At 46.2% G+C, this 25,141-nt stretch overlaps 1 protein-coding gene across 2 annotated transcripts in view; it reads right to left on the bottom strand.

The window, feature by feature from the left end:
• RNF24 (ring finger protein 24) overlaps positions 1–25,141 on the bottom strand; it is an 85,026-nt gene that overhangs the window by 43,902 nt on the left and 15,983 nt on the right. Inside the window, exon 1 of one of the 2 annotated variants that reach the window (XM_033160964.1) lies at positions 16,140–16,256. The exons of the other annotated variant lie outside the window; for it this stretch is intronic. Within the exon in view, the coding sequence (XP_033016855.1) occupies positions 16,140–16,171 (32 nt within the window). The 5' untranslated portion in view covers positions 16,172–16,256. Of the gene's footprint in view, positions 1–16,139; positions 16,257–25,141 lie in introns of those variants that run through there. 2 annotated transcript variants of the gene reach the window in all.

Genomic DNA, 25,141 nt, shown 5'->3' with positions numbered 1-25,141 from the left:
TCCACCACTCTCAACCACTACACCACACTGGCTAACATGCTAGGCCGGGGAGTCTCAAACTTGGGTCTCCAGCTGTTTTAGGACTACAATTCCCACCATCCCTGACCACTGGTCCTGCTAGCTAGGGATGATGGGAGTTGGTAGTCCAAAAACAGCTGGAGACCCAAGTTTGGGAAAGCCTGGGTGAGACAACAAGGAGAGGGGGAAATAAATGCTGCAAAGATTGAATGTACACAAATGCATGCATTTCATTCAGGTTATAGTTGGGAGCAAGGATGTAATGGTTGTGCCAGGGATGGGGAGGCAGGGACCTTCCAGATAATCTTGGAGTCCGATGCCCATCAGCCAGCATGACCAATGGTCAGGGGTGATGGGAATTGTAGCATGGCAACATCTGGAGGACCACTGGTTATCCACCTCTGAGTTATGCCACTGACTACACAGGAAAGGTGGATGCTGAAGAGGGATGGTCCCTCATGCAAGCAAAACTGACCCACAGTCCAAACATTAACTCCTCTTTTCAAGGAACTAGATTATGTTCCACGTCAATGTTTTACCTCCTTGTCCCACCTCATTTTAGATACTACGAATGTTTACCTAAGGAGAAAAATATTAACTTACACAGGAAACAAACTGGCAGCCTTTTCAGCTTAGATATGCATGTAGGAAGATATTTGGATTGGCTTCTACAACAAACACACATTAAAAACAGCTGGCTTACCTTCCCATTCCCCCCCCCTTTTTAAATATTCACCTGTATTTTAAAGAGCACAAAAACCAGAGAAGTAGAAGCCGCTGCAGCTGACAGGGCAGATGCAGAGTGGAAGGCAAGTTGGCGCTGCATCAAAAATCAATTGCGACAGCTGACTGGGAAAACAGAATTACTTTCCCCCGCAATTAAGATGGATGTAGTCGGCAACACTGCAACTTGCGGGCATCCAAGGTGGGAAGGTTCGGGGCGGATAAAGGAAAATACTTCACACGGTATATGGTTAAACTATGGAACTCCCTGCCACAGGAGGCAGCGATGGCCAACAACTGGGATGGCTTTAAAAGAGGACTGGACAATTTAATGGAGATGGGGAGGGCTACCAATGGCTCCAGGGACGCGGGTGGCGCTGTGGGTTAAACCAATGAGCCGAGGGCTTGCTGATCAGAAGGTCGGTGGTTCGAATCCCCGCGACGGGGGGAGCTCCCGTTGCTCGGTCCCTGCTCCTGCCAACCTAGCAGTTCGAAAGCACATCAAAGTGCAAGGTAAACGGCATTTCCGTGCGCGGCTCTGGTTCGCCAGAAGCGGCTTTGTCATGCTGGCCACATGACCCAGAAGCTGTACGCCGGCTCCCTCGGCCAGTAAAGCGAGATGAACAGCACAACCCCAGAGTCGGACACGACTGGACCTAACGGTCGGGGTCCCTTTACCTTTAGCAATGGCTCCAAGCCAAGTGGCTACGCTGTGCCATCACGGTCGGAGGCAGCAATGCTTCTGAATATCGCTTTCTGGGAGCCACAGGGAGAGAGAGCCACAGGCCTGATCTTCTTATGTGCTTGCGTTTAAGGGCTAGTGGCACCAGCCCTCTCTTTCCTGAGACTGCACCTGAGCAGCTGCTGCCTCTAACGTAGAATGCAAAAGAGGAAGAAAGCGAAAAGCGAAGGAGGAAAGCTGCCCCAACCACTAGGCGCTGTGCCCATGACAGCGACGGAAGCCCAGATGTGTCCCCAGAGGTGTGTTGGGATTCTGAGGAACTGCAGAACGAACGCCGAATGCTTTGTGACGCACGGAAGGCGGCTTCCTGGCAACCCTGCTTTGTCTCAAATAGGAAGTTCCTAACTCTTACGGTAGCCCAGATACGCATGAAGAATGCGTGGGGAACGTCCGGTGCAATTTAAGAAGCGGCTGTTGACTTTCAGAGGTCAGGGGGCGAGGTGCCAGCACCTTCCAGAACATTTTGCCGTGAATAAACAAAGCCAAGGAGAATTACGCAGACGACAACAATACACAATGGCAAACACAACACAACACAGCACAGATGACGAAGAATCGACACAAGGCGCAGAATCTTTCCCGCGTGCAGAACTTGACCAAGGGTGACTAATCGATGTCCCTTGAGGTGTTTGAAACAAGGTCTTCATTCACTTCAGGAGGTACTTCTGCAGTGTGTCATTAGTGGTACAGAGCGTTCTGCTATTTTTACCACCATCCAAGCCTCCCAACGAGCCTGCAAATTAGGTACGAATGACAGAAGGACAACTCGGCCCAGCAGGTCACCCACTGGCCTTGCTTGCACCCAAGCAGGCGATGGAGCCTGGACTCCCGCTTCCCAAAAGGAACTCAGCACCAGGCCGCCGGCAAGGTGTTCAGCATCGTACAATGCCTGCTAGGGCATGTGAGAGCATCGAGCTTCCAGCGCAAGTGGGTTAAATGAACATTGAATAGGGTTGCGTTCAGCTAAGTTTTGCTCGGAGCAACACCTACAGGAATCGACGCACCTAACTAAGCCACGTCAATGGATTTCAGCGGGTTCACCCCGAGCAAACCTTAAGTTGAACACCACCCTGTTTGAAATTAGCCAGGCGCATTTTGCAGCTGGCGTGAGCGCAACTGCGGCCACGTGGCGACTCGGGAAAGCAAAATATCACTCAGAAAAGGATCTGAAACATTTTCATTGAAGCATGAATTAGTTTTGTTTTGGATTGATGCTTTGAAAACCATTTTGAGATATCTTCATTTAAAATATAAAGCAGTATAGATGATGATAGTAGTAATAATATCAATAGATCCCACTGGGGGGGGGGACAGCCCCTAGAAATAGTTCTATAAGGTGAGCCGAGATTCTCGCACTGACAGCTCCATCTCCTTCTCGCTACTTTCAATTCCATCCCTGGCATACATCCTGCATCCGCCTCTGCAACCTGGTGCATTCCAGATGTTTTGGACCACGGCTCCCACCAGAAATGTGCTGGATGAGGCTGAAAGGAATCGCAGCCCACAACATCTGGAGGGCACCGGGTTGGGGAAGGCTGGTGCTCCCTCAACAGTGTTTAAATGTCACCAGAAATTTGAAATGATGGAAGGCAGAATGGGATTTGCTGCGCCAGCTGCAAGATTTAGCAACTAACATGCCGGAGAATTTAAAAAGGTCAAGACATTGCGTGCATCTGCAGTCAAGGAGAAGCACAAGCTTTTGAAACACAGGCTGCAGATGCCTTAGAACAGGCCGTCTCTAAAATAAAACTTTATTGCAGAACTGCTTTTTACCACGGCCAAAATCTCACAAAACTGCGGAGGAGGAGGTAATCATCTGCTTTGTGGACTGCACTGCTTGGAGGAGAATCACATGATGGATTGTGGCGCCATACAAAAAAATAGTTTTTTTGCAAATTGAAAATGAGCATGCAAGGCCACACATATATCACCGCAGGGAAGCGGGTGGCGCTGTGGTCTAAACCACTGAGCCTCTTGGGCTTGCCGGTCGGAAGGTCGGCGGTTCGAATCCCCGCGACGGGATGAGCTCCCATTGCTCTGTCCCAGCTCCTGCCAACCTAGCAGTTCAAAAGCATGTCAAAGTGCAAGTAGATAAATAGGTACCGCTCTGGTGGGAAGGTAAACAGTGTTTCCGTGCCCTCTGGTTTCCATCACAGTGTCCCGTTGCGCCAGAAGCGGTTTAGTCCTGCTGGCCACATGACCCAGAAAGCTGTCTGTGGACAAACGCCAGCTCCCTCAGCCTGAAAAGTGAGATGAATGCCACACCCAGGGTGGATTTGATTTAAATCAAATCAATTAAAATCATGATTAAAATCATGATTAAAATCATGATTAAAATCACGATTAAAATCACTAGTCAGGAAGACTTGATTTAAATCTTTTTTTAAAAAAAGACTCGTTCTTGTTGGTATAATCTTAATATTTACACTTAAGGTTTCATTTTTGGAATAATAAATTTTCAAAGTAGTTTTTACAGTTACATCAAAAATTACTGGTTTGGTTATACTATTAGAAATACATAGACAGAAAATTATGAAATTATTGTGAGGTTTAACAAGTTAACTATATTTGGATAACTTTTCTGCTGTACTTTATTGGAAGGAGAAAAATAATCATTTCCTTAATAACAATTTAAACAATTTACTTAACTAAAGCAATAACATTATAGCATATGTATCCATGTTTGTTAATTGATGTAGTTAAACGTTTGTTTTTTTTATTAAAAAACAGACTGAGTTTTAGCACACATGAAAAACTTAAAACAAATCCTTATTTCCTGATGAATAGCCTTTGGACTATAATGTAACTTAAATAGAAAACTATATTTAGAAAGATTTTTCCTCCAAAAGCTTTTTATTTTAAAAATCTGATTTAAATAAAAAAAATCAGATTTTAACTTTTAAAAATCCATTACAAAAAACCCCCCAAAAATGATTTTTATCCACCCTTGCCACAATCCAAAGTGAAATCTGATTTGACTTAACCATCCAGGGATCCTTTACCTATATCATTCTGTTTAGATAAACAGTGTAGTTGGAATATATTTGCTATTCTCATAATCTTGATTTTATTTGCTGAACATATTATTTAAACCATTAGCATTATCTCTTTGGCCTTCTCTTTTGTTGTAATAACAGCTTGACAGACTTGTACTTTGATTTGACGGGAGTAATGGGAAGACGACGGACAAAAATCAACGCCGCAATTCTTGGCATTCCCCACCTTCCGGGCTGGCAACACTCAATGAGGACGGAAATGGGGTGCAGTCAATTAGCGATCGCTCTCGGGTGACAAGCCCACCCCTGGCCCTCGCGCTGCGGCGTGTATTTCGGAAAACAAAGCAGCACCGAAAAAGTGAATAAACGCCGACTGAATTATTACTCTCTGGCGCTGAAGGTCTCGAGTTACATGGAAGGTTCTGAACCACAGCCAGCCTTTATATTTTCAGAAATGGGGATCAGCCACTGCTTCTTGTTCCAAGAATTCTAGGTGCAACCTGATATTTGCAGCACCGGCCAGAGGCCTGATTCTGCCTGCAGTCTCCATCTTGGAGCAAGAGTCTACATGGAGACTTCGTGCCTGCAATGTCCAGTCTAATTTTTGCACTTTCCTTTTTTTCTTTTTAACGTTGCGCTTAATATTTTATTTTCTCATATAGCCTCCAATGAAGGTCCATCTACTGTGGAACAGTTCTTTCGGTCAACCTTCAGAGTGGAACCCTGTTATAGTTGAGATTCCTGCACTGCAGGTGGTGGGACTAGATGACTCCTGGGGGTCCCTTTCCAACTCCACAATTATATGATTCTGCGATTCTATTCTGCAACTTTTTGCTTGGGCAGGTGTTGCCCAAACATGGGACACCTGACCATTAGGTCCCGTTGCGAATGACTCTGGGGTTGCGGCGCTCATCTCGCTTTACTGGCCGAGGGAGCCGGCGCACAGCTTCCGGGTCATGTGGCCAGCATGACTAAGCCGCTTCTGGCGAACCAGAACAGCGCATGGAAACGCTGTTTACCTTCCCACCAGAGCGGTACCTATTTATCTACTTGCACTTTGACGTGCTTTCGAACTGCTAGGTGGGCAGGAGCTGGGACCGAGCAATGGGAGCTCACCCCGTCGCAGGGATTCGAACCGCAGATCTTCTGATCAACAAGCCCTAGGCTCTGTGGTTTAACCCACAGCGCCACCCTTGTCCCAACTTTTATTATAGATATATATAAAATAAAAGAGTTGCCTTGAATCAGAGAGGCATCTCAGCTCCAGCAAGACTGACACATTTGAGACTGTAAACCGAACTCGTGGAACAAGCTCGCTAAAAATACTGTCATGCTAGCTATTGTTGGCAGGGTTACAGATGACTTTGCACAAGCCTGTCTACAAAAGAGAACATTGCATGTTTGAAAACGTGACTCCTTCATTGTTACGTATCGTTTCGAAAACCCCACACGCCACATGCCTAAGAAAATCCTGGGCAGCAGGAATGGTTTCCCTTCCTCTGCCAATGAGAAACACCTAGCAGTACAGTCAGAGCCAAGATTATGACACTGAGAATAAAAATCAAACAAGACAGACAGGTTTGATTCCTGCCCCGCCCCCATTCGCTAGCCAGCAAGATTCTGCATTTTGATGGGGAAGTTTAGGAGAGTACACACAATCTCCACAATAAACTTGGATGTTGTCTTATTCCACAGCAGACCAGTGGCCCAACTAGTTCTGCACTGGCTACAACAAGGATGGTCCAACATGGCACCCTCCAGATCGTGTGGGGCTACAACTTCCTTCATCTGTGACTGCCCGTCATGCTGGCTAGGGGGGTGATGGGATGTAATAGACTGGGTGGATGCAGAGGAGTGGTGTCCCCCCATTCTGCTGCAACTAGCACCCTTCCCCACTTCTCTCCCAGAACCAGAAGAGGCATGAAAAGGGTGGAGGAGAGGTTGTCTGCATGCAGGTGCGGTCTCTGATTGCTTGGGGGAAAGCCCTGGAGAGGAGGAGATGGCTGTGAGCAGGTGTCTGGAATTTCAGTCTTGGCAACTGATTTTCATGGAGTAAGACCACTGGGAATGAGCCGCTCTGCTCCTTAGGCCTGACGCTCAACCAAATCTGTGGAGGTGTTTTTGTTAATAACTCCAAAAGCAGAGGCAGAAGCCGAAGCAGGAGAGGGGCATGGGGGAGGCCAAAGGTGGTTAAGAGGCATGGCTGTCTCCCCATCCTGGCACAATAAGGTCTACCCTTCCCCTGGTTTCCAAGAACCCGGAGAAGCATGAAGTGGGAGCAGCAAAAGCTCTACCTCTCTTTTAAATAATAACCAATGAGGGCAGTGAGGGTCCTGTATGAGTGTCTGGAGGCGGTTGGAGGATGGATGGTGGATAACAGATTGAGGTTGAATCCTGACAAGACAGAAGGACTGCTCTTGGGGGACAAGGGGAGGGCTGGTATGGAGGACACCCTGGTCCTGAATGGGGTAACTGTGCCCCTGAAGGACCAGGTAAGCAGCCTGGGAGTCATTTTGGACTCACAGCTGTCCATGAAGGCGCAGGTTAATTCTGTGTCCAGGGCAGCTGTCTATCAGCTCCATCTGATACGCAGGCTGAGACCCTACCTGCCCATGGACTGTCTGCCCAGAGTGGTGCATGCTCTGGTTATCTCCCGCTTGGACTACTGCAATTCGCTCTACATGGGGCTACCTGTGAAGGTGACCCGGAAACCACAACTAATCCAGAATGAGGCACCTAGACTGGTGACTGGGAGCGGCTGCTGAGACCATAGAACACCGGTCCTGTAAGACCTACATTGGCTCCCAGGATGTTTCCGAGCACAATTCAAAGTGTTGGTGCTGACCTTTAAAGCCCTAAATGGCCTCGGCCCAGTATACCTGGAGTGTCTCCACCCCCATCGTTCAGCCTGGACACTGAGGTCCAGCTCCGAGGGCCTTCTGGCGTTTCCCTCCCTGCAAGAAGCGAGGTTACAGGGAACCAGGCAGAGGGCCTTTTCGGTGGTGGTGCCTGCCCTGTGGAACGCCCTCCCATCATATGCCAAGGAAATAAACTATCTTACTTTCAAAAGACATCTGAAGGCAGCCCTGCTTAAGGAAGATTTTAATGTTTAATGCTGTGTTGTATTTTTAATATTCAGTTGGGAGCTGCCCAGAGTGGCTGGGGAAACCCAGCCAGATGGGTGGGGTATAAATATATTATTATTATTATTATTATTATTATTATTATTATTATTATTAACAAGAAGACGCAGTCTCAGATTGCTTGGGAAAGAGCCAGAATAGGAGGAGACATAGCCAGCTCTGGGGAGGTGGGGAGCTTCAGTCTCCGCAACTACCTCATGAGGCAAGACCCGCTGAAAAAGAGTTTTGCAACGGTTAGTATCCTCGTGTGCAGTCACTGAATACATGCATGAACTTTCCCTTTTACTCTCTCCCTGCTCAGGATGCCCTTTGTAGTAAACCGCAGGAGATCTCCATTCTGGGCTCGATGCAGTCCAGCTTCTGCCTTTGGGGACATGCATACAAGTCATGCTTCTCAAAGAGGAACACGAAATCTCGATTGAGAAATCCTTTTTCCAGCAGTGCAATATTTGGACAAAAAGAAAGAAGGGGGTGGAACCCTTACAGATTCAGTATTTCTGACATTTCCTCCCCCAAGAAAGAGCTAACTGATGCTTTCACAGTTTTTTTTAATATATATATAACAGGCAACTTCTGTCCTTTTAAAAGGAAAAGTAATTTGATTTGATGTGTACATTAAAGCTGGAGGGGGGACTGTTATCATGATTATTTTATTATTATGCTTTATGTTTTTATTTTTGTGCTCTGTAAAATGTGTTCTTAATGTTGTACACTGCCCTGGTATAATAATAATAATAATAATAATAATAATAATAATAATAATAATAATAATAATAATAATAATTTCCCCCCTTTAACTGCTGTTAACTATTGCTTCTTAGGGTTCTTCCAAGTGCTCCCGCATAGCTGTTTTGATGGCCTATAACAGAATACAATCAACTTTAACCTGCTATCTGGATTATGCTTTGATGTTTCATTAACTACCTCTGATGACCTGTGCCACAAAACATGCTCTTCCACATCCTCCGTTTAATGCTCCCAACCCTTCTTTTAGTCTTTTATATATACCTTCTGTTTTAATAATTTTAGCTTTCCAAAACGTTTTACAGATTTTAAATGGTTGCACCCCACCCTCCTTATGCTGGTCTACGACCGTAATAAAGATTTGATTGATTGATTGATCGTGAACTACCTTGGAGACTGGTACCATCAGAAAAGTGACATATAAACTTCGCAAGCGAACAAAAGGCCCCACCCCTCTCTTCAAGGCTTCCCTTTGCTCCGTTTACGCAATTCAGTGACAACATATGTTTGCTTCCTGTGCAGCTGCAACAGAGAAGTGTCTGCAGTTTGCAGCCCATGATGCGTCCAGGAAGAATGGAGGAGACCGCAAAGCCTGGCTTCCAAACCCTTTCCAAAGCAAAGCCCCGGGCAGGATTCACATTCGCAGCACCGGAGGACTTCGCCTCCTTCCCCAGCGTACAGCTGAGTGGGTGGAGGGTACCATTACGGATTTGCTATTTTCCGCTCGCCAGGGAGGGTGGGGGAACCGACTCACCGCAGGCGAGCAGAATTTGCACAACATGGGCTTTTCGTTTGCATGGGCAATACTGCACTGTCATATTTGACAAGGGAGGGGGCGAGGGGAACTAAGATAATCTCCGCAATTTTCTAAGCATTTTAAGCCACTAAGCCCTTGATCTCATTATAAGGAATTAGAAGCCTTCATTCTTCTGCCAACATTTTTTTTTTAAAAAAAGAGGACTTTGCAGCAAAAACCAAAACAACGCACACACCCTGCTAGCCTGCCACACACAAATGTTCCCATGATCAACTGCGCCAAAAGGATCCTACTGCGTAACAATCCACAGCTAAAGAATTACCCTTTCGTCATCCTGCACGGCTCCTTCCAGGGGACGCTGGACATCCATCAGTCCCTGCTGGTGGCTGGAGACAACAGGAACATACGAAGTGGTCTTAATACTAACTTGGTGCATTGTATGTACTGATTCGCAGGGATTTCAGACAGGCTTCTCTCTTAACTTTGCACCTGGGAGGGCTGCAGTAGTCTGGGGGAGGCTGCAATAATCTCTATCTTGATGTTTATACAGTGGTACCTTGGTTCTCATCTCATCATACCTTGGACAGCATCTTAAAAAGCAAAGATATCACCTTGCTGACAAAGGTCCGTATAGTTAAAGCTATGGTTTTCCCAGTAGTAATGTACGGAAGTGAGAGCTGGATCATAAAGAAGGCTGATCGCCGAAGAATTGATGCTTTTGAATTATGGTGCTGGAGGAGACTCTTGAGAGTCCCATGGACTGCAAGAAGATCAAACCTATCCATTCTCAAGGAAATCGGCCCTGAGTGCTCACTAGAAGGACAGATCCTGAAGTTGAGACTCCAGTACTTTGGCCACCTCATGAGCAGAGAAGACTCCCTAGAAAAGACCCTGATGTTGGGAAAGATGGAGGGCACAAGGAGAAGGGGACGACAGAGGATGAGATGGTTGGACAGTGTTCTTGAAACTACTAGCATGAGTCTGGCCAAACTGCGAGAGGCAGTGAAGGATAGGCGTGCCTGGCGTGCTCTGGTCCATAGGGTCACGAAGAGTCGGACATGACTGAACGACTGAAAAACAACAACCTTGATTCTCACTGGAAGGACACATCCTGAAGCTGAGGCTCCAATACTTTGGCCACCTCATGAGAAGAGAAGACTCCCTGGAAAAGACCCTGATGTTGGGAAAGATGGAGGGCACAAGGAGAAGGAGATGACAGAGGACGAGATGGTTGGACAGTGTTCTTGAAGCGAGCAACATGAGTCTGACCAAACTGCGGGAGGCAGTGGAAGACAGGAGTGCCTGGCATGCTCTGGTTCATGGGGTCACGAAGAGTCGGACACGACTAAACAACAACCTTGGTTCTCGAACTTAATCCATTCCGGGAGTCTGTTCGACTGCCGTAACCATTTGAAAACCAAGGTGCGGCCTCCAATTGGCAGCAGAGCTTCTTGTACTCAATCGGAAGCCGCGGAAGCCGTGTTGGATGTTTGGCTTCCAAAAAAACATTCGCAAACCGGAACACTTACTTCCGGAGCCAATTTGTTTGGGAGCCAAGCTGTTCGACAACCAAGGCACCACTGTATACGGAACGGGAGATGTTGTGGACGAAAGATCGTTGTGAAATGTGTGTGTAGACCTCAGGCAACGCACAGACTCCGCGACTGCTTATTTGGAGGAAATCAGATGCGACCCAAGACATATATTCCATCTGTCAGGAATGCTTTGATGGTGTTTCCTGCTTGGCAGGGGGTTGGACTGGATGGCCCTTGTGGTCTCTTCCAACTCTATGATTCTATGATTCTATGATCTATGATTCTATATAGCAGCAGTTAGGGCAGTGAATGACCTATTGCACTGCTTTGAAATTACTGGCACGCAACAAACACACACGACCGCAGTATAGCTTCTGGGATCCCCATGCAGCTGCCTGGCTTAAATAAATGAGGAAGGCTGGGGAAGAAGGGGAGATGTGCTAGCATGCGCCCAAGGTGAATTCCTGCCATAGTATGGGGTAGCTTGAGAACCTCACCAGCGTCATAGGGGCAAGTTCTTAGGAGAAAACATGCCAGGAGAACGTTCTTGGCACCTGGCAACACAGCAGGGTCTCGGCATTCCATGACGATCCGGTTGCAAGTCTACAGACCAAAGGCACCCAGGTCTGTGATCTTGGTCAATGCCTGGGGGGGGGGGGAGGCCACCCAAGATCTTCCATGCATGCTGTCTCGAGAGGTATGGGAGAAGAGGCAGGAGAGAGTCACTCATGATTAAATGATTCAGGATTTTCAGCCCCAATGAAAACGGGATTTTGCTTCACTCGCAAGCTTCTGTTGTTCAGTCGTGTCCGACTCTTCGTGACCCCATGGACCAGAGCACGCCAGGCACGCCTATCTTTCACTGCCTCCCGCAGTTTGGCCAAACTCATGCTAGTCGCTTCGAGAACACTGTCCAACCATCTCGTCCTCGGTCGTCCCCTTCTCCTTGTGCCCTCCATCTTTCCCAACATCAGGGTCTTTTCTAGGGAGTCTTCTCTTCTCACACTTGAAAGCTAAGCAGGGCTTAAGAAGGGTTCCGCTGCATCAGACCCAAGGTCTACGTAAACAAAGCATCCTGCTTTGCACCGTGGGCAAAGAAATGCTGTTGCGAAGCCCCCAAGCAAGGCATGAAGGCAATAGCTTTCTGCCACAGGTGTTCTCCAGTGGCTGGCATTCTTTCTGACGATGGAGGTCCCAGGTAGCCATCGTACCATCAGATCCAGGCAATTCAGAAATCATTCAAAGGGCAGCAATGCAAACACCCCGGGAAGCTCTGCTGGGCTGTCTTCCCCGAGCACCCTTCATTCATAGCCTGGGGTTTTACAAACTCTGCCCACTACATGGGAAATTTCTTCCCTAGCTCCAGTCTCCCACTCCCTAGCTTGATCTACAACTCGCCTTAATACTTTCTACAACCAAGAACAGGCACACTGAATTGAATGCACACAGAGGAGACTGGCTGTTGCATCTCTGCATGAGTTCCTGCCCTGGGTTTGCCTTGTTCTAAGCAGCAGGGATATCCACATCAGTGATTCGTGCAGAAATCTGGAGATGCTACGGTTCTGTGGAACAACACGGATGTGGCATGCTGAGCTCCAGGTTCATTTCCTGACACCCCCAATTAAAAGGGACCTGGTGGCCGATGTTGGAGTTCTCTGCCTGAGGCTTTGGACAGCCGCTGCCATTCATCAGAGAGTAGGACTGGGCAGCTGCATACTCCTTTCCTAAGACAGAGGATGTTCTCATCCATGGGCGGGAAAAGTGATACACATTTTAAAAATAAGACAACTTTTGGCTGCAAGGAGTGGTGTTTTCATCTAGCGGTGGCAGACAATTGTGCTTCAGCTATTAGAAGTTTTGGGAACAGCTGCTCTATAAGCCATCAAGACATAAACCACAAGAGGATAGATAAAAGACTTAGGGCATTCACGGAAAACAGCTCATAGCAAGCGCTTTTTCACTTCCAAGTTATCTCTCTCAGCAGTTAATTCCAAAAAGAGCCTTGAAAGGTGTCTGCGTGCATCCAGATTTCTCTCTCGGCGCCGTTACACACGAGCGGAGCAGGAGTGCCGGAACAAACAAATTGCAACCGTGCTTTGCAGATGCAACAGTGCGGCTCCGAGGAGCTGCCATCATCAAAGCACCAAGTTCTGCCGTGAAATTTAACTACCATTGCACTTGATTCGCTTCACAGCGTTTTGCTCCAATCTTCACTTGAATTCACCCCCAAGTTTGCAAGTCTCAATAGGAGGTTCTAGGTCAACCACAAAGATTCAATATGGAAGTATTCATTCAGTTCCAGCTCAGAAGGACCTCAGCCAAAAACAGTTTTGGCTTCAAAAACCAGGAGAGTTTAGTGTGGCTCTGGATGACTGGGAGGAAAAGAAGAAGAAGAAGAAGAAGAAGAAGAAGAAGAAGAAGAAGAAGAAGAAGAAGAGGAGTTTGGATTTGATATCCCGCTTTTCACTACGCGAAGGAGTCTCAAAGCGGCTAACATTCTCCTTTCCCTTCCTCCCCCACAACAAACACTCTGTGAGGTGAGTGGGGCTGAGAGACTTCAGAGAAGTGGGACTAGCCCAAGGTCACCCAGCAGCTGCATGTGGAGGAGAGGATACGCGAACCCGGTTCCCCAGATTACGAGTCTACCGCTCTTAACCACTACACCACACAGGCTCCCATGCATTTTTTTAAAGTGCTACAATAAAGTTAGCAATGGTTGTACAGTATGTCCCTTACCAACCCACACTTCTAGTGTTTGAAATTAGCCAGGCACCAGGCTTCACCTGGCTTTTGACCACTTTCGGCAAAGTGAAGAAGACAGCTGGGTGCCAGGAGGGTGCCTGACATCTCCACCATCCGGGGATCCCTGGATCTGGACTGTTCTCACACACTAACACCCCACCCTGTAAAATTCCATCCGTTACATTTTATCTGCGCAATTGGAATGAATTTCCGGAGCCAAATTGCTTTCTCTGTGCAGCCTGAGCAGGAGCAGTGAACAACGGTACAGTTAGCTGTTGCAGCACGTCTACGACAATTGCCCCACTGCCCTGCTGACAGTTGTGCGGAATATTCTTACGTTATGAATGATTCATGTCACCGTTAAGAAAAAGAGGTCGGAACGGGACAATATATAGGTAGACCGTCCCTGGTTCAAGTGACTTTTCTTCAAGTTCTCAAAGCTCTTAACCCGGCTCAAGGTTGTCATCTGAACTAGCCAGATTTTCAACTGATAATCAAACATAGCCAGTCTATCATTAGAAAAAGAAGACTTGAGATCCGTCTTGCCCAAAAAATGGCAACTAGACATTTTGTTTTGGCAGCTGCAAACTTGGTTTAAGGAACCATTTGGCACGGAAGCGCGAGTGTCCAAAATGCACACAGGTTATGCTGTTGCAAAAAAGTATTCACCGTTGACTTTTCCCCCCCAAGACAAGCATGAATTGAATTCCATTTGCACACAGTAGTTCTGCCAAACCCACCCCATGGAAAGAAACACAGTAGTAATAATAATGAGATGTGTGACCAAATCAAACATAAACAAAGACGCCATTGCAACACAATGACATCCACTTACTTTCTCGTTGCATCTTACCGAATTACATAACCGACCTGGGCATGTGCAATCGACAAGTCAAAACGTTTATACGCAAGAATCCCAGCCGGAACAATCGGTTTCGCTTCCCAAACACACACAGACTTGCACACCGTCAGATTTCCAACTGTAGGTGGATGTGGTGATTTCAGAAGCAGCCTTTCACGAGCCGAAAAGCACCCACGCAAACCAGGTAACCAGGTGGCATGGGAGCAATAGTCCCAGGTGGCCAGGTTACACACCGACGCAAGAACAGAGGCTCCAGAATAAACGTACATTTATTCATACATTAGCTCAAAGCCTGAACACTCGTAAGCCAAGGCCACAGTCTATAGGTCAGGGGTAGGGGTGGATAAATCTCTGTTTCAGTTCCTTCCCCTTTGCAATCATACTCAGTCACCACATTCCTGCCATTTCTTTAAGGTTTCTATTTTATTCTGTAAAAAGTCACGAGTTTGGTGTGCTTTTCCTCAAATTTATGTGCTTTTGTATGCAATTTTGCCTACTACACGCATTTCCCCAAAGCAACCTCTCCTGGCATAATGAATTAATGTTTTTTTTTTTTTTACAAATTTATACATTTATATGTAGCCTTCCTCCTTTATACACACGTTTTCCAGTTGAGTAATTTTTTTAATTTTATTTTTTGCAAAATTCAGAGAAGCTTGATATTTCGGAAGATTGCTTCCCTTCGATTTGCATGTTATTTATGGAAGTGTGCATCAGAAAGGTTCTCATGAAAATGAGAATTAAGCTCTCCGATCGATAGTCAAGGATAACCCCAGCCAAAATTCCATCATCAACGGGGGCGGGGGGGGGCAGTCTTTTGCAAGGGTTCGCCAAAAAATCATTGCCAGATCCAGCAAACATGAAAACCCTGCAATTTTTATAACCTTGATGCCCTCCACTTGCAAGAGGATAGTGCCAGATGAAAACAGATCCACCAGCTTTCTGTTACACAACCTAGGGCAAGCCAGCCCAACACATCTCCTGTTGCAGATTTGGCAACAGAACCCTCCTGGAGATAAATGGGGGAAAATCAACCTAGAATTCAGAATTACCTATAAAACAGAAAGCACTCCATTAAGAGGGTTAGCAGACTAGTTTTCTCTTCCTTTTAAAAAACATCTAAGAGTTTAAATTCAATCTGTTTGATATACCTTAAGAAGTTGTAAGTGTAGACTTTTAATGTGTTTGCATATTTGGCTGTACCCAAATAACTCACACTTGAGTACATCCTTTAGGTCAGTCAATTCCACTGATTTCAAGAGCTCAGTTCTTAGTATGACTTAGCTAAATAAATCCAGATTTCATTTTAAACCTGCTTTTTTTTTACCCACACCTAGTCCACATTTTTTAACATTTCGGCTCACGCCAGTGATGACAGGCGACCCCGATCTCAAGATACGCAATACTGAACCAGCCAAATTAAATACAAGTAGCAGGAAAGGCTAGCATTGGAAATGGTACAAAAACCACCTGAAATATGTGTTTTATCTATATATCTATATAAGAAGACAGGCACTGCGCTTTCTAAATAGGCGCAAATGGAAATGCAGTTATAAAGAGAACAACATTTTCAAGCATTCACCATTCTGTGAGAAAGTCAGTAGCACCACCAAGTTAAACCTGACCCACAAACACACACACCCTTTTTTTTTGCATGAAAATCCAAACGTGTTTTGCAGTTACAATAAACATGGCAGAGCCTGCGTTTTTAAAGTCGACCACTTCAAATCCAGACACCTAACCAAGCCTCGATTCTATCAGAATTTGGATCTGGTGGACCCTCGGGTCAGCCTCCTGCACCCTCTCGACCCCCCAAACACAATTTCTTCAACCTCTTCCGTTGGCTCTCCCTGCCTTTGCTTAAAGGTCCGACTTACAGCAAGCTGGACATCTGAATGGAGGAGGACATTGAGACAGCGTTTCGAAAACAAAATAAAAACAGAACGACGGCTCAAAGACAAAGCGCAAAACAACAGAAGCGGCAAAAGAGAGCGAGCTCCACTAACCCCGAATCCCACTGGCCGCGAAAGGATGGGCAGCTGCAACGAGGCTGGAAATTAATACAGAGAGCAAGAGCCCTGACGAAGCAAGAAGGGGCTGTTGACTGACAAGCACATCTGCTTCAAACCAGGGTCATCGCTGTCTGAACGGACACAGGATGAAGTGCGTCCTGCATCAGCCTCTGATCAATCAGGAAAGATATACCAAGTTGGGTACAGAGCCAGGCTCGAGGCTCTTAGGTCAAGCTGACTTGGGGACCACCTAACTTTTCCATAGGGACACGGGTGGGGTGGTGGTCTAAACCACTGAGCCTCTTAGAATCCTAGAGTTGGAAGAGACCACAAGGGCCATCCAGTCCAACCCCCTGCCAAGCAGGAAACACCATCAAAGCATTCCTGACAGATGGCTGTCAAGCCTTCGCTTAAAGACCTCCAAAGAAGGAGACTCCACCACACTCCTTGGCAGCAAATTCCACTGTCGGACAGCTCTTACTGTCAGGAAGTTCTTCCTAATGTTTAGGTGAAATCTTCTTTCTTGTAGTTTGAATCCATTGCCCCGTGTCCGCTTCTCTGGAACAGTAGAAAACAACCTTTCTCTCTCCTCTATATGACATCCTTTTATATATATGAACATGGATATCATATCACCCCTTAACCTTCTCTTCTCCAGGCTAAACATACCCAGCTCCCTAAGCCGTTCCTCATAAGGCATCGTTTCCAGGCCTTTGACCATTTTGGTTGCCCTCCTCTGGACACGTTCCAGCTTGTCAGTATCCTTCTTGATCTGTGGTGCCCAGAACTGGACACAGTATTCCAGGTGAGGTCTGACCAGAGCAGAATACAGTGGTACTATTACTTCCCTTGATCTAGATGCTATACTCCTATTGATGCAGCCCAGAATTGCATTGGCTTTTTTAGCTGCTGCATCACACTGTTGACTCATGTCAAGTTTATGGTCTACCAAGACTCCTAGATCCTTTTCACATGTACTGCTCTCAAGCCAGGTGTCACCCATCCTGTATTTGTGCCTTTCATTTTTTTTGCCCAAGTGTAGTACTTTACATTTCTCCCTGTTAAAATTCATCTTGTTTGCTTTGGCCCAGTTCTCTAATCTGTTAAAGTCATTTTGAAGTGTGATCCTGTCCTCTGGGGTATTAGCCACCCCTCCCAATTTGGTGTCATCTGCAAACTTGATCAGGATGCCCTCAAGCCCATCATCCAGGTCATTGATAAAGATGTTGAATAAGACTGGGCCCAAGACAGAACCCTGTGGCCCTCTTGGACTTGCCGATCAGAAGGTCGGCAGTTTGAATCCCCGCAACGGTGTAAGCTCCCTTTGCACGGTCCCAGCTCCTGCCAACCTAGCAGTTCGAAAGCATGCCAAAAAGTGCAAGTAGAATGGGGCTCCCTTTGAAGTATTTATAAACGTCAGTCAGTCTGAAACACAATAGTTAAAAGCCAGTTACTGAGAGCACATTGGTCCCATGTTGCAAGGGTTTCACCAGCTGCTGGTCTGTTTTCTAGGCCCAACTCTAAAGTACTGCTCCATTTATGAGTGCTAAACAGCTGAGGACCAGGGTTTGCAAAGGGCCATCTCCTCTCATTCGAGCTCAACTACTTATTAAGATCAACTGGAGAGATCACCAAGAACTGGAAATCCCTGCCGTTATCATTTTTTTGTTGGTACCACAAGGTTTGTAATCTGCCACTGATGGAAAAGCTAACTCACAGATTTAAGGTGCTACAAAAAGGAACTGAGTTGGACAGATTTCAGGATTTATGGTACGTTACACAGACCACCAAGGACAAAAATGTTTGTAAACCTCCAGCCACACATGGTCAACTACAGCTAAGTACTTTGGGCTGACACATACGATAGAAACGAAAATCAACTAATGAACTCTCTATCCTACTTTGAACCTGATTATATTATGCAACATTATACGATGAACTGTCTCTCCATTGTTACATATTTTTGTAATTTTCTATCAAAATCAATAAAATACTTTTTTTAAAAAGTAGATAAATAGGCACCGCTTGGGGGGTGGGGAGGTAAACGATGTTTCCATGCGCTGCTCCGGTTTTGGGGTTCCGTTGTGCCAGATGACCCGGAAAAACTGTCTGCGGAAAAACGCCAGGTCCCTCGGCCTGTAAAGCAAGATGAGCGCCGCAACCCGAGAGTCGTCTGCGACTAGACTTAACCGTCAGGGATCCTTTACCTTTTACCCTTTCTATCCTAGCTTAATCCCCAAGACCTCCTGTAGGATCATCGCTGGTGAGGCTCATTTGACAGTGACATGAAAGCACACTTGCCCAGTGCAATGATCATCCAACAGAGATTTCAGCAAAGCGCCTTCTAAAATATAGGGAGAGAGACCCGCTGGATCTCTGCTCCAGCACTCTGCAGTGGCCAACCAGCACTCTCCTCTCCTGCAGTTTCCAGAAACTGGGATTCAGGGCATAATATAGAGCAAGACATTCTATTGTTAACCTGTGCACATTTGCTGAAAACCTTTTGGGCTTATGCAGACAATCAATAAAAATTTCAGTTAGCTGGTGATCTGCAATATTAAATTCGTGTATTTGTGCAATTATAGCTGTTGTGAACTGATTTGATTTTTTAAAATGAAATTGCAGTACAGTTGTACCTTAGAAGTCGAGCGGAATCCATTCCCGGAAGTCCGTTTGACTTCCAAAACGTTCGAAAAACCAAACTGCACCAATCAGAAGCCACGGAAGCCCCGTCGGACGTTTGGGTTCCAAAATAACGTTTGCAAACCAGAACAATCACTTATAAATAAAACAAATACCGCCATGCGGACAAAGGTTGCTTGCAAGCAATGAAAATATTGGCAATTGCTTTCTCCTCATCTCCGTAACCTGCGCAGGGTATTTAGCAAATGTGTCAGCGAGGAATGGGTTTGCCACCCAGTCCTTGCTGTTCTTGTTTTGTCATTTTTATGGGAGAAATAACGTCCGCAGCTTCAAGTCCAGCATCCTGTTCTTACAGTGGCAAACCAGATGGCTGTGGGGGCAGCCAGGTACACTTGCTCTGGGCCTCGGAAAGCTAAGCTGGCTGCGGGTCCCCGCCAGGGGCCTGCTGGACTTACAATGTTGTGCAAGATTGCCCCCTGCCTCCCACCTGACTGGGGTCTTAATGGGCGAAACGCCCTGTCTGTCTGTATGCACTGCAAGGCTTTGATGGTAAAACCACCACCATCATCATCATCATTTTTAATTTGTACACTGTCTTTCTATCTTAAAATACTCAAGGCGGTTTACAAGCTGAAGAAACAAAAAAATGTGCATCTTATAACAATCTAATGAAATACAAAAATGTGATAATAAAACATAACTTTAAAATAGGCAACCTACATTAAAAAATAACATTAAATAATAATGACATATAAAAGTTAAAGAGAAATCCACTCAACAGTTGCAATAAATAATTTCTAAACTATAATCAATAAAACAAGGCAAGCCACAGTACATAAAATACTGTACAATACAAATTGAGAAGCAATTTGAGACAAGAGGATGGGGCAAGGCGAGTGGAAGGAGGCCTTGCCTGAGGGAGTCTCTCCCCTCACAGTTCTTCCTTCAGGAACAGCTTCCAAATGAGGACTCCTAGGAACCGGAGGTTAACCCACAGAGCCTAGGGCTTGCTGATCAGAAGGTCGGCTGTTCGAATCCCCGCAACGGGGTGAGCTCCCGTTGCTCAGTCCCTGCTCCTGCCCACCTAGCAGTTCAAAAGCACGTCAAAGTGCAAGTAGATAAATAGGTACCGCTCCGGCGGGAAGGTAAATGGCGTTTCCGTGCGCTGCTCTGGTTCGCCAGAAGCGGCTTTGTCATGCTGGCCACATGACCTGGAAGCTGTACGCCGGCTCCCTCGGCCAGTAACGCGAGATGAGCGCCGCAACCCCAGAGTCGTCCACGACTGTACCTAATGGTCAGGGGTCCCTTTACCTTTACCTAGGGCCGGAGGGTGGAGCAGGGCAGGTGGAAGAAGGCCTAGCCTGATGGAGTCTCTCCCCTCCCCTCCTCCGCGGCTGTGTTACTGCATACTAGCGTGTAGCGTCAGATCAGACAACGGCCTTTTCAACCCGCCCTCCAGCCTGAGGAACCTTCAGAATGGAGCTGCTGCCACGAGCATTTAGGCGCATGTGTCTTTTAATGAACTGGTGTGTAAGATTATGAGTCATGGTGAGTTTACGATTTCGGCAATGCTTGGTTTATTTTTGGTTGCTGGCTTCCTAAAGTTGCTAATATTGCATTGCAGGTTATGAATGATGCAGTACTTTGTGAGTCTAGCAATATGAACTTCTGCCGTAACTGTGCTCTTCAGCTTGTGATTTCAGCAGTTTTGTAAACAGTGGCTTTGTTTTCTGAATCAGAATTGTAGAGTTGGAAGGAACCCTGAAGATCATCGGGGCCAACCCGTTGCAATGCAGGAATATGCAACTGTCCCATACGGGGATCGAACCTGCAACCTTGGCATTATCATCCCCACGCTCTAACCAACTGAGCTACTGATGGCTTGTTTATTATTCTACGTGATTTATGTTGCATTTGTGATGCTCTATTATGCGATTGTCGTTTGTGAGCTGCTCTGCGATTTGTGTGAACGAAAAGCTACCGTAATTAATAATAATAAAAGATTATGATGATGATAGATAATAGATGAAATTAAACCAGATTAGGGGCCGCTGCTGAGGTGGCATGTCTCAAGGACTGCGAGTCTGTTGGAGCAGGTCGCCAGGTACGTTGATTGCTAACTTTTGAGCTTCTCGTGTATAAACAGCTATGTACAGGCTATTGCGGTGGAGATGTTGCAAAATAAACTGGTTTATCCGAGTTCCCTTGCCCTCTTATGTAACCCGAACGGCTGCTTTTCTGTTTGAGTTTACAATTTTATTGCAACAAGACTCCCATCTCTGGCCTCAGACAAGCTCTGCATGGGCCTGCCTGGGGGGAACTCTTAAGCAGGGCCCAAGCACAACTCTTCTACAAAACTGTGTGTCTGGGGGCAGAATGAATGAATGAATGAATAAATAAATAAATAAATAAATGCTTCCAGCATATACAAAAACATAATAAAAATTAAACATTAAAATCTTCTCTATACAGGGCTGCCTACAGGTATCCTCTAAAGGTTGTATAGTTGTTTTTCTTTTTTTTTAAAAAAAATATTTATTAAATTTTTTAACATAGCAAAAAACAACAACAACATAACACAACAATAACAACAAACGTAAAAACACAACAAAAATAACAACTTATTACTTCTTTAAAAAATAAATTGATATTTCCTCACATCTTGGTGGGACTTCCTGGTATCTCCTCCTTCTGCGTCCCTTGTGAATACCCTTTTCGTAACTTCCAGAATATAATAATTCTATTCTAATTCTAACAACAACTTATCCATTAATATCACTTATCTCTTAACTTATATTATATCATTATCTAGTTAATTAAATCTATCTCTTATCCTAACCCTTATCAACTTACATCAAAATCAACTAACTTCAACACTACAGCCTATCTTGTCCTCAGAATATATCTAATTTTCAATCTTACAATAATCTTTTAAATACAATTTAAATTTCCCCCACTCTATATAGTTGTTTTTCTCTTTGACATCTGGTGGGAGGGCGTTCCACAGAGCGGGCACCACTACCGAGAAGGCCCTCTCCCTGGTTCCCTGTAACTTGACTTCTCGCAGTGAGGGAACCGCCAGAAGGCCCTCAGAGGAGGAGCTCAGTGTCTGGGCTGAACAATGGGGGTGGAGACGCTCCTTTAGAGGCTGTTTAGGTAACACCCAAATGCCTTAGGAGCACAGGAAGCTGACAAGACAAGCCATTGCCCCATCATTCCAACCCAATGCAACCTACGCCAGGAGTAGCCAAAATGGCACCCTCCCCCAAGGTGCTAATGAACTATACAGGTGAAACTCGGAAAATTAGAATATCGTGGAAAAGTCCATTTATGTAAGCAATTGTCTTCATCAGCTACCGGAGTTTAATATATGAGGTAGACTCATGACATGCAAAGCGAGATATGTCAAGCCTTTGCTTGTTATAATTGTAATGATTATGGCGTACAGCTGATGAAAACCCCAAAGTTGAGATTGTTAATTTGGGGTTCTCATCAGCTGTACGCCATAATCATCACTATTATAACAAACAAAGGCTTGACATATCTCGCTTTGCATGTCACGAGTCTATCTCATATATTAGTTTCGCCTTTTAAGTTGAATTACTGAAAGAAATGAACCTTTCCACGATATTCTAATTTTTCGAGTTTCACCTGTAATTTCCATCAGCCTCAGGCAGCATGACCAGTGGCCGGGGGTGATGGGAGCTAGAGTCGACAACATCTAGAGCAGTGGTCCCAATTGGGGGACATAACCCACCCAGGGGGTCCCGCTACCATAGATATCAACGTTTTCCAAAGTAGGGGGCCCATGGCTTGGTTTTTGAAAAGTGAGTGGTCTGCAGTACTTAGTTGGGAACCACTGACTTTCACATTGGTTCCCCCTAGCCTAGTCTGTCAGCCGATCCCCACAGCCTTGGGACACAGGTGTTTGGCATTGCCTACCAGAAGGATCAGGTAGCAGGAGATGCCAGGAACTGAACCTGGGACATGCCGCCTGCAGAACGTGGGATGCACATTCCGCATGCACCTTCCGCAAAGCCACAGTCCATCCTATTTTTAACAAAGGAAGCTGCTGTGCAGGATATTTTAGAGGCCGTAATGACCATTAGACATGACTGACCCAGTTTCCAACTCCACATTTAAGCATTAAGATACATGACTAGAGGCAAGCAGCCAAAGATTACGTTGCCTGTTTCCGAACCGATGCAAGATTTCCTCGCCTCCGCCAGTTCCCTTCCCCGCATTTCCTTCTCCCTCAGGTTTGTTAACCTACGTCTAAGTACTACTATTCGGAAGTGCAGTATAGGCTCACAAAGTTGGTTGCTTCTTCATACACATTCCATGCACATAGAAAGAGAGCCTGTCAGGGCTCTTTCTCCATGATGTGCTACTTTTCTGCATGCAGAGAAGTCCAACATGCAAGCTCCTAACTGCAGCCTGAGCGGGTACAGCCCAAGCACAGGCTGGCCACCTCAGTGGCAACTAGGCTAAAGCCTCCTCTCACCTGCCCTTCTCTTCCTCAGAAGCTGATGTCTTGTCTCTCTTTGCTCTGCCCTCTTCATTCCTCTGTGTCCTGGGACACCGGGGGGAGGTAAGCTGGTTGCAGCAAGAGCGGGAAAGTGCCTGGCTTCATCTTCAGCAGCCTGACGCATCTCTGCCTCTTGACTCCCTGCCTCCTCTCCAGCCTCTGCTTCTGTCTCTGTTTCTGGACTGCCGTCTGGCACAGCCTCTTCCTGCTCACTAAACCCTGTCGCCTCTTCTGACACCTTCTCTTCCCAGTCTGCTCCCTCTTCTCCCTCTGACCACTCATCGTCATCCCACCACCATTCTTCTGCATCCAGCCAGTCCATAACAGCAGACCAGCCTCGTTCAACCTGCTGCCCTCCGGGTATTTTGGGCATAGCTGTCAACCTTCCCCTTTTTTGCAGGAAATTCCCCTATCAGTACTATACTGTACTATAGACTATAGTACTGATAGGGGAATTTCCCGCAAAAAAGGGAAGGGTGACAGCTATGATTTTTGCAATTCTCACCAGCCCAAGCCAACAAAACCGTGCCTGCTATGGCTAGTCAAATTTGCAGTCCCAAACATCAGGAAGGCTTCAGGTTGCCGCAAGGCTGAAGCTAAGGAAGCTTCTCTATACAGTAGTACCTTGGAAGTCGAACGGAATACGTTCTGGAAGTCCATTCGGCTTCCAAAACGTTCCGAAAACCAAATCGCAGCTTCTGATTGGCTGCAGGAAGCTCCTGCAGCCAATCAAAAGCTTCGGAAGCCCCGTCGGACGTCCGGGTTCCAAAAGAACGTTCGCAAACAGGAACAATCACTTCCGGGTTTGCGGTGTTCGGGAACCAAAACATCCGACTTCCAGGCCGTTCGGGATCCACGGTACGAGTATATCATGAACTGGAGCTGATGAACTGTGCAACCACATCCAAGGGAGCCCGGGCTTGCCGTTCTTTGAAAAGGAGGTGCCCGTGCCAGATGGCATGACATTTGAAATTGGAGGGAGTCCCATAAGCGGTTTGTGATAAGGGTTGAGCGTCTACTGCTCCAGAAAGGGGGAAATGTAGAGTCAAGACTTCCATTGGGCACACCTGGAAGAAACTCCTTTGGAGTCTGGCCAATAAGCACAGGCACGGTTCAGCCATAAATAGAACGATTCTTATTCTTATTATTATCATGGCTTAGAGTAGAAACAATGGGAGGCAAGATAAAACGGAATTTGCCTACGTCAGAGAGCAAGCTGGAAACGGAGAAGGGTTTGTAGACGCACTAGGCCTCAATGAAATGCACGGCGGTTTCTAAAACTTTCACCAACAGATGATGCAGTCTTTATCACCCATATAACTTATTATATACATAAGAGCAGAAAAGAAGAAGAAGAAGAAGAAGAAGAAGAAGAAGAAGAAGAAGAAGAAGAAGAGAGTTTGGATTTGATATCCCGCTTTATCACTACCCGAAGGAGTCTCAAAGCGGCTAACATTCTCCTTTCCGTTCCTCCCCCACAACAAACACTCTGGTGAGGTGAGTGGGGCTGAGAGACTTCAGAGAAGTGTGACTAGCCCAAGGTCACCCAGCAGCTGCATGTGGAGGAGCGGGGAAGCGAACCCAGTTCACCAGTTTATGAGTCTACAGCTCTCAACCACTACACCACAATGCACTAGTTATGTGGAGAAGGCAGCTAGAGAATAGTGCCTTCCCCTTCTTCCATAAAACTGGAACT

The sequence above is a fragment of the Lacerta agilis genome, chromosome 9 (assembly GCF_009819535.1).
Source record: "Lacerta agilis isolate rLacAgi1 chromosome 9, rLacAgi1.pri, whole genome shotgun sequence".
Lineage (NCBI taxonomy): Eukaryota > Metazoa > Chordata > Lepidosauria > Squamata > Lacertidae > Lacerta > Lacerta agilis.
This window is presented reverse-complemented; position numbering and strand designations above follow the sequence as displayed.